At 30.6% G+C, this 13,301-nt stretch overlaps 1 protein-coding gene across 8 annotated transcripts in view; it reads left to right on the top strand.

The window, feature by feature from the left end:
- The window catches only part of ANKRD26 (ankyrin repeat domain containing 26), a 124,705-nt gene that overhangs the window by 50,798 nt on the left and 60,606 nt on the right, over positions 1 to 13,301 (top strand). For 7 of the 8 annotated variants that reach the window (XM_079136807.1, XM_079136810.1, XM_079136808.1 and 4 more), the window contains 4 exons: positions 2,345 to 2,415; positions 6,899 to 7,062; positions 9,695 to 9,862; positions 11,938 to 11,971. In XM_079136807.1, the coding sequence (XP_078992933.1) occupies positions 2,345 to 2,415; positions 6,899 to 7,062; positions 9,695 to 9,862; positions 11,938 to 11,971 (437 nt within the window). The remainder of the gene's footprint in view (positions 1 to 2,344; positions 2,416 to 6,898; positions 7,063 to 9,694; positions 9,863 to 11,937; positions 11,972 to 13,301) is intronic. The other variant, XM_079136811.1, reaches the window with a different exon arrangement.

Raw genomic sequence — 13,301 nt, 5'->3', positions numbered from 1 at the left:
TGCTGGTAAATGAATAGAACTGGAGACTACAGTGCCAAATAAAATAAGTCAGACTCAGAAAGTCAAGGGTCAATTGTTTTCTCTAATATGCAGAAGCTAGTCTAAAATTAGGGGGGAAAAGAGAGAAACAGGGGGATGCCATCAAAATAAAAGATCAGGGAGTAGTGGAAGGGGATTGAGGGGGAGGGAGGAGAGACTGGATAAGGTAAAAACAGTGGGATGAATCTGACCTAACTTTACAATATACATACATGAATAAACTACATGAATCTTACCATATGCATATCCACAAGACACGTAATTTTTTTAAACAAATGTAAATAAATAGATCTCAAGTAGAGGAAAAGGAGGAGAGGGACGAAAGAGGGGGAAGGTAAAAGTAAGTACTGGAGACTTAATTGGAGCAAACTATACACCATGCATTTATTATTATGTCAAAATAAATTCTAATGTTATCTATGACTAATATGAACCAATACATTTTTTTAAAAAAATTTAAAGATCTGGAAAAAAATCTAGTAATATGAAAGCTGATGATAAATATCCATTTGTATCATAATCAGTGACTAAAAATCAGTCACCATCCACAGAATTTGGAAAGATGACCTTAAAGAAAAGATGAATATTGGGGCTTTATTTCTGTTAAGGAATTATACTCTCCACGACCTGTGAATCACAAAAGGCAGAAAACAAAGAGAGTAAAGAAGGTAATAAAGAAGCATAGAGAATACAACCATAGAGTTCCTGTGCATGGTTTCATATTACTGTAGTTCTGACTTTTCAAAAATCTTTACGTGGTAAAATTTGCCATATGTGCTTTTTTTTCCACATTTTTTAAATTGGTACATTGTAGTTGTATATGTTGATGCAATTTGTTGTTACGTATTTGTACATGCACACAATATAATAATATAATTTGACTGGTTTCACTGCCCAGCACTTCTCCCCTCCCTCCCAAACTCCTACCCCTTTGTCTCTTTCCTCTATTGATCTCCCTTTTATTTTTAGGAGATCCACCCTCACCTTTGTTTTCCTTTTTTCTCTCTAGCTTCTGCATATTACAGAATACATAGGAACCTTAACCTTCTGAGTTTAACTTATTTCACTTAACATGATCATTTCTAATTCTATTCATTTTCCAGCAAGTGCTATAATTTCATTTTTCTTTTTGGCTGATTAAAACTCCAGTGTGTATATATACTACATTTTCTTTATCCATTCATTCCTCTGTGGACACCTAGACTGGTACCACAGTTTTTACCTTGTGTTTTATTCTCCTTACCTAAAACCATACAGAATACCTTTTTAAGAAGGCATGTGGATTCTTTCCCTAACCTAATATAAATAACATATTCTTCCCCTAATATACAAATAACAAAAAGAATTAGGAGAAGGAATAATTTTGTTTAGCCTAGTATTTAACATAAACTTAAGAGTGGGGATCAGGATATTTAGAACTTCTAGGCTAAGTGGGAAAAGTTTAAAGATTGCCTACTCAGACACAACTTTTTTTTTTTTTTTTTTTTTTTTTTTTGCTTTATTTTTAGGTTCAGAAGCAAAAGGAATTGATATAAAAAGAAATAATTTACAGTACAAGTAGAAAACATACAATAGAGAAATTGATACAGTAGGTAAAATTGATAAGGTAGCCCTCAGGAAAGTAATACCTATTTATCTAGGAAATGATAGCCACAATTAAGGAAGACTTCATCTAGCATGCCAATTTTTTTTTTTTTTTTTTTTTTTTTTTTGGGGTGCTGGGGATCGAACCCAGGGCCTTGTGCTTACAAAGCAAGCACTCTACCAACTGAGCTATCTCCCCAGCCCCGCATGCCAAGTCTTAAAAGAAGAAAAGAAATTTGTCAGAGCAGTCAATGAAAACCTTTTAGATATAAGGAACAAGTGTTGACTGATAAAGGTGAACAATAACAGTAATTTTGGAAGCCATAATGATGAACAAAATGTTTAGCAGGTTGTTTAAAAGTTAATGTTATTAGGTAGAGAATGATATAGAGTGCAGATTTATATATTAATATAGGATTAATAGTTTTGATTCTGAGGGTTTATTTACTTACATTGAGTGAATGAATTTGTTGATGAATCTTTTGAGTTGTCTGTATGCTTTGAATGTGGAAACATCTAGTATCTCTAATTTGTTGAAGTTTTGGATTATTACAGTTATTTCCTAAAGAAGTAAATATTTAATTAAAGATTAAGCTTAATTTAAATTTGTATTTAGGAAGATAAAAATAAATTATTTTGACTTTTATTATTTTCTATTTTTATAAAGATTGTCACTTTTTTATCATTGTTCTAAGTAATTTGTGTTAATATTTGTAAACAGAACCAGACTTAGAAATAACATCAGAGGAAGAGCAAAACAGCCTTGATGGCAATGAAAATAACCAACCACAGGTATGTAAAAATTTGAATTTCTAGTTTAATATTCTTTTGCTTTAATATTGTAGTATAGGCCAAATAAAATTACTTTTCAGAATAGCCTCTTAAAATCAGTTGATCATAATATAATATTAATATTTAGTTTTAAAAGCATTATAACTAGTTATAAAACAAAATCTTATAATGTATAGTAATCTATAACTAAACTTTTCCTTGAAATTTAGGCAAAATTTGTCTGAATATCATTTGTGCTTCCATTTGTAAAATCTTCTTTACATGATAAAGAAGGTAAGATCAAATTTGAGTTTTTTGATGACAGAGCTGAAATTATGAATACTATAACAGTGATGGTCACTGAATTGTGTTCATGTTAAGGGATAATTGTTCTCAGTGACTCAAAATTTGTAGTTTTATATATAGTAATACCAGACTTAAAGACTTCATTCTGCCTTGTGGTCTCTAATGTATTTCAGTGTCTATGATGAGAAAGAAAACAAGATCATAAAATCAATCTAACTGCCTATTAAGTGAATCATTTCTTCTAGAATGAAACCTTTGGCCTTAGAAAACAAATAACTTTCTACCTTATTTCATTTCAATGTGGGAAGTCAGTAGATATTATAAAAATATATTCATCCACTATCTTGAATGCACTTTAGAATATAATAGAACAAGACTTAACACAGTCCATATAAATGCTTAAGACTATCATAGTATATCACTTGAATTAAAATTTTGGATTTTTTTTCTATTTGGTGTTTATTGATATTGGCTTTCCAGTTACCAATCCTTAGTAAAAGGATTTATATGTACAGTAAGGCCTCCCTATTTAAGGTATGATGAAGTAAAATCTTTTATGTGATGAAAACTTGGTAATATTAAAAATCATTTTTGATAAATTTAAAACATAATAAATTGTTTAATTCAAACAAATAGTGACAAAGTTAAGTTTGTTAGTTCATGTTTTTCTCCTATTTTAGTGTAATGTAAATTACTTTCCACTTCTTAGTTATAGTCCAGTGATTTGGGAGTAGCTGAACATACACTAAGTAGTTCAGCAATTAATTTTTAATTATTTTCTAATTTTTCTTTGCCCATGCCCTTTGATTATTTAAGGATAAAGTTATCTATCTCAAAGGCATGTACCCTGACAGAAAATATGTCTGAGAATTAAACCAAGAAAACTAGTCTGCTACTTTAGCATCTGCAAAAAGTAAATCAGGAACTATAAATGAATAAGGATTATGATAGGATATATTTGTATATTCGGGACTGCTATGCAAAAGCATGAGGAAATGTTGATAAAACAAGACAAATTAGTTTGGACATCGAATGTACCACTCATCACAAATAATTAGCACAGAAGTTTGATTAAATTTATAACAAATTAAAAAATTTGTTTGTTCTAAGGAAGAGCCACTATATGGCAACTCTGAAGAAGAAACAAACTTATAGGAAATACCCTCTAATTTGACAAATAATATACTTGATTGTGAGGAAAAAGATGCATCTATGGTGTCTGTTTCTGTGCTATTACCGACATGTCCAGAACACAAAGAACCCAGTGTTGAAAACGTCTTTCCTTTCTCATTGGGGATCTGGATCCCCAGCATATACTTGTCAGTCATCTAAGCTTTACTTAAGTGAGAATAAGCAAACAAAAAAAACAATAAAACAAAACTAAACAAAAAAGAAATCAGGCTGAAAATAATAACAAACTAGAAACAGAACAAGCTTTTAGCACAAATGAGAACTTTTGTAATAATACAGAAAATAAACAAGGAACCCAAAAGTAATTACAGTTGAAAGAAGACCAAGAGTTTAATATACAAATGAAAATAAATATGAACCAAAATATCACTAATCAGAAATTAGATATTGGACAGACTGATCACCACTGAGAAGTCCAAATTTGAGAGTCTTTATGAGCCGCCTGACAGACTATCTCACGCAATGCCCAAAATGGCTATTGGGAGAACAGCCCCAACCATAGTGTTGCAGGGGTTTTTATACGGTAAGTCAGTACACCGGTCGTGTCCATTGCTATGATTCAAAATTACAGAGTAACATCATGATATCTAAAATCATAAGCAGAAGGGGAAGTGGGTCAAAATGACCTTAGTTGGGTACAAGTTAAAGAATGATTACTAACATCTAGATAGTAGCTGTTGACATGATACATTGTCAAAGAAAAATAGGAATCAAAGAGAGAACAATTTTACATTATATATAAGAATTTCCATTTTGTGTTTGCAAACATGCTATGATAAGCAACTTTAATGGGTACAGAGGCAGGGTGTTCCTACGGGAAAAGCATTTCCTCCATAACATGGAGTCTCAGGGTAAAATGAAGTCTGTGTAGTCATTGCCCATATAGCCTGGCCTATAACAATTCCATGGAGTCAAATATGTCAACCCATCACAATATGTCTAAATTTAGTAATCCAAAAAACTCCAATAAATGAGTCTTATGACTCAAATAAAAGGGAACCATATTTCTGCTATTAAGACACTTATGACCTAAAGTTCCTCCATTCTTCTCTTTAGATTATGTAGAAGGATATGAGAGGGAGGGGGGTGTATGAAAAATGGTGGAATTAGACAGACATCATTGCCCTATGTACATGTGTGATTACACGAATGGTATGAATCTACATTGTGCATAAGCACAGAAACGAAATGATGTACCCCATTAGTGTACAGTAAATCAAAATGCAGTCTGTAAAAAATAAAAAAAGAAATAATTTTAAAAAAAAGACACTTATGAAAGAGCAAAACCAATGTAGAATTTGTCCCGGAGCCATTATATGTTAATTGCAGTGCCAGTAACTATAAATTCTTGAACCTGAATTAGAAAATTTAAATTCTTCTCCACCATATAGTGATAGAATATCAAAAGTATGTCTAAACGAAGAATTCCAGCAAAAGAAACGAAGGTTTAAGAATGAGATGGGCATGTTACATCCTGACTTTGGAGAAAGAAGAAATTCACCTTCAAAAACGGGCAAATGTTCTCTTGCTGGAACTCTTGGTTTTTCTACTTATCATTATATTCTAATTTTTCTGCTTATTAAAAGCTCGCTAACAAAATGAAGTTATAGAAATATGAAACTGTGTTTAGAAATACATTATTTCTCCTATCTAAAAATTAAGAGTTCAGGAAAACATTCTCATAATCTTTGTTCTTTAATCATCTTTAATTTTTCAGTCTTCCAGGTGGCATATGAACTAGGAAACAAGTTTACCTCTGTATTATAAGACTTTCTAAATCAAGATAAGCATAGAAGAAGTCTCAAAAAAAAAAAATAAGTTTGAGTTGGTTTTATTCTCCTATGTGAACCTAATGGTAAAGGAAATAATCAGTGAGAAAGGTTGTAGATTTGAGAGTTGTAACAAGTACTCCCAGCCAAACTAATATGTTTATTTTGTTTTCATGTGCACAAATACATTTATTTTACTCAAACCATTCCAACTTATAATTCCAACATGATCGCTTTAAATATTTTTTTAAAAATATATAAGGTTCCATATTTTTATCACCACTCTCAAATGTTTTTATTTAATTGGTCTTTTACATTATATTCTTTTATAAAGTTTGTTAAGCTTTGGCATGTATGATATCACATAAGTAGCAGAAACTATCAGCCAAAAATTTGGTATTTGGTATTTGACTCCAGAGTAGAAAGGTGGAAATCTGAGATCAACAAAAATCTGGAGATGTAGTTTAAAAGTGAAATTAGATGAGTATCCCCATCCCCCACAAAGGCATTTAATTACTTTGCCAAAATCACTTCTATGTGATTAATTTGATTATTTTATCTGGAAATTTATTTGATGTGACATATGGAATTGTAACATTTCTTCAGGTGCCATAAAATGCTATATAATACCACTTAACCTTAATAAATACATGAAGCCTTGCAGGAAGTAAAACTTTTCTTGGTTTTACTCCTGTTATTATAAGTAGATAATGGGACTGAAGTAGGCAGCAAATTTCATACCCTCCAGATATAAAGCTTTATGATTATTGAATGTGAAATTTGGAAAGATCTCATTTTCCAGAATTTCACAATAGCAACTCAGCTCTCTACTCCATCTGGTGTTGAAGACCCACATTGTGAAATTTTCTAAATCCAGCTGTTTAATGTAAAATTCATGTAGTAAACACAGAAGAGGGAAGGTACATTTTGTGTATTTTTCTTTTTATTTCTGCCAGTCATACAAGGAGTAAAAACTAGGTTAGATAATAAAGTGTTAATGAAAATACAAAACATAAAATTAAGAATGGCCCTTTATGAAATTGTTGGAAAATTCTGTTTCTTTCATTCAAACAGAATTGAAGTAGAATTCTGAAAAATATCAATGACCTATAATGATTAAAGTAAGCACAGAAGTTTTTTTATGGACTGAAATTATAACAAACTCAAGTGATAAAATCATTGAAAACAACTTTTTTTATTGAAAAGTAGCACCCCTATTATCAAACATTTTGTTACAGGTTGAAGAAAAAAGGAAGAAACACAAAGGTAATGAAATAGAAGTGTCAGAAAGCCTGTCTGATGGTTTTGCTGCTATAGCTGATGATGGACTAATTCAACAAGGAAAGAATGGAAAAACTGATAACCAACAATTTCCTATTGAGGAGAATGAAGAACATCATGGGTAAGACTATGGCAGTGTTTAACAGCAGATAACAGTTGATGTCCTGTAAAACTAATTCTAATTTGGGCTAATATTTGTGATTGACAAATATATTGCTATTCTAGGGATATTCAGTCTGGGTATCAGAAAAATGAAAATAAACATGAGATACCTATCTTCCAGTTACACTGATAAATGTTTTCTTAAAAAATAGTAACTAGCATTGGCCACAGTATAAGGAAAAAGATATCATCATGCTGTATTCTTAAAGGAAATTGGTTAACACTTTTTGAAGGGTAATTTAGTTAAGTAGCATGTATCAAAATTTTAAATATATCATTCTTTTAACCTAAAAGCTTCACTTCTGTTAACTGGCTCCTTCTGGGATAGGAAAATAAACAACCTATAAACACATGCTTGTACACATTTGTTATAGACACATATTATATGTATATATAATATATTATGATACCTATATATTATAAGATATATTATATAGTATCAATATATTATATCCATATTATGTATTACATATTATTATACATATTATATAATGTACATAAAGGATATAATATATAAAGAATATTTATATAAATTTGTTACATGTATGTATGTGAATGTTAAGGATATTTACTATAACATTGTCATGTCACGAAGTTTGAGATATTAAGTACTCATCAGTGAGGAAATAGTTAATTTTTCATTTCAGTAAAATAATGTAGGATAAAATGGTTTAAAATGAGGTTACATCTGTAGTGTGCTGATTATTTCACAATTAAAAATGTATTTAAAGCTTTTCATTTGATGACAAATCTTAGTCAAATTTTGTTCTAACACTTGTTAAGTTGCAGGAGGCAGATACATGCTATACTCACACTCTGTTACCAACAAAATAACTAGTCATTAGATTTTTTTTAGGTTTTGCTCACAATGTCTAGTGCTCAAATATTTGACTCTCAATCTGAAAATTGCTAAGGGAATCATGTTCAGTATATTAGATAAAGCCTGTTAAAATTTTCATCAAAGAAATTTTGATATACTGAATCAGGAATTGACATACTTTTTTCTGTAAAGAACCAGGTAGTAAAGATTTCAGTCTTTGTGGACCAGAAGGTCTCTGTTGTAGTCTATCATAGACATTAAATGAATAAATGTGATTAAATTCCAATAAAATTTTATTTACAGGGGCTGGGGTGTAGCTTAGCAAAAAAAAAAAAAAAGTGTGACTGGAAAACATTTAAGTCAGTAAGTATGGACCCTTCTTTAAAGGGCATCACAGCTAAGTGGCATTGGGAATGACCTAATTTTTTTCTTGTTTAGCTATATTTTTCAATCCTTACATAATGATTATATGGTATATTTTAACACTTTAAAGTTTTTTTTAAATTACATATATGTGGTACTAAAAAACTACTAGAACAAGGAATTAAATAATAAATTCATAAACTTTTAAACTAAGTTAAAAGACCCCTGAAAATGTCTTAGTTATATCTGATACAAACTGATAATCACTTTGCTCATATTTATCAGTAAAGACCAAAGTTTCATGAACGGTATTTCTTGCTTCACAAAACTCTTCTAATTCTAGGATGTTTTACACTACTCAAGTATAGGAAGTAGTTTGTCATATTAAATTATTGAATTCTATAACAAGAATAAAAGGAGAAAAATTCAGAAAAATCATCTTATAAACTGAATTTTTGTAAATTCTATATGATGTCACTTGAAATATGTGGTGTGGTACATACTGAAATATATCATCTTTAAAATGCATAACGAGTTGGGCTCAGGGGCACACGCCTGTAATCCCCGCCAGTCAGGATACTGGCAGGAAGATTGCAAGTTTGAGGACAGCCTCAGCAACTTATTTAGGCCCTAAGCAATTTAGTGAAACCCTGCCTCAAAATAAAAAGTAAACAAAATCGGGAAGATAGCTCAGTGGTAAGACACCCCTGGGTTAAGTCCCCAGTACCTGTAAATAAACAAATGGACTAAATTAAAAAGCAAAAAAGGTAATTATATGCATATAGGTATCTTTGAAAAGGTTTACTGCATTAGTACTTGGGGTTTAGCACAAGGGCTAACAAATCTAGCTCATTGCATTTCTATAGAATTTTTTCATTGTGTGCATAGGCACATGTGTTGTTAAATGGAACCCAGGGTCTTGTGCTAGTCAAGTGCTTTACCACTGAGCTACAACCCCAGCCCTCCATTCACTCTTGAACTCAGTAATTTTCATTCCATTCCTGCCACTCCTCCACAATTATTTTTCCCAAGGTCACCACTGATTTTCACTTTAATAACTCTAGACATCATTTCTTCCACCTCATTTTACTTATCCTGTCAGCAGTATTTGACCCAATGAATAACTCCTCCAAAACACCTTTTTCACATGATTTCAGGATATTACTCACTTCCTTGTATGTAGAAATAACTTTTCATATGTCCACTTTTATATAACACTTCATATTATAATTGTATATTTACCCATTTCTTTTTAAACAGGTAATATACATTTTGTTTCATTTCACTGGTACTTCATAACTTTCTGAATTAATAAATAAATTAAAATGAGAAAGATTTGGAATTTTTTTATTGTTCATCAGTAGAATAATTACCAAACACAGGCTTTTTAAATTTATTTTTAAATTAGCAATCCTGCCTTACATACAAAAGAAGTAAAGAAAAGTGAAAATGAAAAATGTACTGCCAAAGAATCTGTGACTACACCAGCATTTGAGATGACTGATTCATTAACTGGTGGTCTGCTACAAGTGAAGGATGTTTGCTACTTAAGTGAAATAGATCAAGACGAAGGAAGGTAAAATCTAAAAATTTATTTCCTTGTGAAAGAGTGTTAACAGTGATTACTTTTTGGAAATAAAGCAGTGTAGCATGATCTGCAGGAAGAGAATATTCAGTGATATCAGTACTGTTAACAAGTTTATTAAAATAAGGATGAGTGACTGACAAGGAGCAATTTCAATAAATGGTCACCATGGAAACCTGACTGCAAGTAGATAAGTGTGGACAATACCTTAAAGAATTCTTAATGGGAAAGACAATAGAGAAGTCAGTAATACGAAGAATGTAGAGTTGTTTTCTTTTAAATTCAAGTTTTGAGAGGATGCTTTTGTGCCGTTGGAAATGATTCAGCAGAAGATGGCGTATTTATTCAATTGCGTTTGCATGTCCAAGTATTAGAAAGCTTCATACTTTATCTGTGAGGTATTATACTAAATTAATTGTCTTTAGAACTTCTATCCATGTGTATGTGTATTTTTTTATGGTAAGGTACTGTTCATCATGAATTGGTTCAGAAATGGAATATCCCAATATAACTGAGCATGTAAATAATGACCTAAAAGTTAACTGCCATACATAGATTTTTAAAATTATGTAATAAAAAAACATACAAACAATGAAGTTTGAAGTTGCACTGAATAGAAGGTAATCAATCAAACCTTGTGCTTTGAATAGTATCATCATAAATAGCTATAATTTTGTATGTTACTCTAAAATATCAGGTGTATCAATGGTTGTTTAAATTCTGGGGAAATGGGGAGGATTTTTCTTATGTACAATAGAAAAGTAAAGTACTAACAACCTAGCATAGATTATTGCTTTTGAATTACAAAGTTCTGAAGTATAAAAAGTATGTTTCCCTGTACCAGCAGTGTCATTGACATTATAATATGTTTGATAAGCTTATATTGAATGTGTGAATATACAGTTGAATAGATGAATGATGCCTGATGATGAATACAGTTCAGTAAATGAATGAATACCTGTTCATTAATTTCTTTAGGAAAAAAAATCAATCATTGGTTTAATGAAAGTAAAGTTTCCAAAACTACCTAGGTATAAAATCTTTTTCTTTTTAAAACATATTTGCAAGGTTCAGAAATCATTATTTATAACTAGGTGCAGTGGCGCATACCTGTCATCTCAATGGCTAGGAAAGCTGAGGCAGGAGGATTGCAAGTTCAAAGCCACCCTCAGCAGTTGGCAAGGCCTTAAACAACTTAGCGAGACCCTGTTTCAAAATTAAAAATAAAAATGAGCTAGGGATGTGGCTGAGAGGTTAATTAAGCGCCTCTTGGTTCAATCCCAGGTACCAAGAAAAAAAAAAGAGAAGAAGAAGAAAAAGAAAGAAATTATTTTTGTAATTATAGAAATGAAATGATTATGTGGATTAATCTGCTATTTTATCACTTAAAAACACTTGAAAATACATATTAGTTTCACAGCACATTGTGAAACACATGTTGTAGAGCCAGAATTCCTGGGTTTGAATTCTGGATTTGCCACTGATGGTCTTGGACAAGTTTCTTGACCTTTCTTTGAAAGCCTAGTTTCTTCCTTTATAAAATACCTAAAGTGTTACCTACCTCTCGGAATTGTTATGAGGATTAAAATGAATTTAACATATGTACAGTGCTTAAAATAATGCATAGCAATTCCATAGTAGGTCCTGAAAAAGTTAACTTCTATCATGATTTTAAAAGGTTTCCTTCATATAAGAACTTAAGTGATATTTTCTAAATGGGTCTTAGTGCCCATAAAAGTGTGCTTTTATTGAAAACAAATAACAAAAACCTTTTATTTTCTTTCTGTCAAGTAATATAAGTAACGTTATGTTTAACATATTTTTCCTTTTGCTTTGATTAAAGTTTGATCTAAATTTGTTACTTTCTTATAGTATCATTTGTTGTCCCTTCATGTTACTGTTTATTTATAGTTGAATTCCTTATAGAAAATTCTTACATTTTAAATTACCTATTAATTTTATGAATAGGAAAAAAATTTTAAATGCAAATATATAAAGTGATAATAGTTCAGATAGTCTTTACATATTTAATATTTGTCTGTAAAAATTTTATGCTTTTATTTTAGGCCCATGAAGAAAGCATCTATTGAAAAGGAAAAGGTATTGTAAAAGCTAAACATTATAGAAATACACATTTAAAGATACATTATAAAAGGTAAAGTGAAAGAATAGAGAATCCTTTGTTATGGCTACATATTTCCTTTGAAAAAGTGATTAAGAAGTAGTGGTCATTGATAAAGTTACCCTTTTGACAAAAGTCAATTTTTTTTTTTTTAGGTTCAAGATATTTTATTAACAGCTACTACAAACAGTAAGATAGTTCACTTAGATTACCAAGTACAAAATCAACATACAAAAATCAGTAGTTTACATATATTCAAACAATCTTATGGAAGAGTTAATAGAATAAAAGATTTCATATATATCAGTAACAAAAAATGTTTCTCAATAAAATGTAAGACCTATTAAAAATTAAAATAAATAGAGGGACCATATTATTGTGTAAATTAATTTGTAAATGTAACAAAATCTCGGTGAAAACTTAACAGTTCTAAGCTATATCACCTGATTTTTTAGTGAAAAAAATAAACACGGAAGTGGGACCAGCACCAAAACATATTAAGGCATTTTTAAAAGCCTAACTAATTTAAGAGTATCATACTGGTCTATTAGCAATACAGAATGCCCAGATGTAAGTACATTCAGAAATTGAAAGTATAAAGAGGACATCATCTCAAATTATTGGGAAAAAGAAGTAGTCAATAAATGTTATAGGGATACGTAAAGTAATATCCCTGCCTTACCTTATGTACCATGATAAATGCCATATGTATCAGATATTTTTTAAATAACACAACCAGTAAATAATAAGGAAATTTGAAAATTTTTTCTTTACAAATCTGGAGTTAGCAAGAACTATCTAACCTTTCTTACTCAAAATCCTCATAAATTATTTCACTGGTACTTTTTGTTACATAAAAATTTTTTATGGAAATTAGCATCATAAACAAACTTTTTTTAAAAAGACAACTAAGGGAGATATTTACAGCTCATATCACAAAGAGCTATCCTTCCTAACATAAAACATAGAAAAAGGAAATAAAACTTGCTACTAATAAACAACAAGATAGTTAACTTCACTCATTAAAAAAGAGAAATGTAAATTAAAACTATGGATGAAAAGACCGTTTTCTCTCTCTCCATTGGCAAAATTCCAAAGTTAGCTTACATACTCTATTGAGAGGACTGTGGAAGGGAAAGCATATTCTCATGCATTCTGACAGTGGTGTGTTAAAGTCACCCAGAATTATTGTGTTGTGGTCTATTTAATTCCTGGAATTGAGAAGGATTTGTTTGACGTACGTGGATGCATCATTGTTTGGGGCATAAATATTTATGATGGTTTTGTCTTCCTGATTTATGGTTCCCT

The sequence above is a fragment of the Sciurus vulgaris genome, assembly GCF_902686455.1.
Source record: "Sciurus vulgaris genome assembly, chromosome: 4".
Classification (NCBI taxonomy): Eukaryota; Metazoa; Chordata; class Mammalia; order Rodentia; family Sciuridae; genus Sciurus; species Sciurus vulgaris.
Note: the sequence above shows the minus strand (reverse complement) of the source record. Positions and strands in the feature narration are given on the sequence as shown.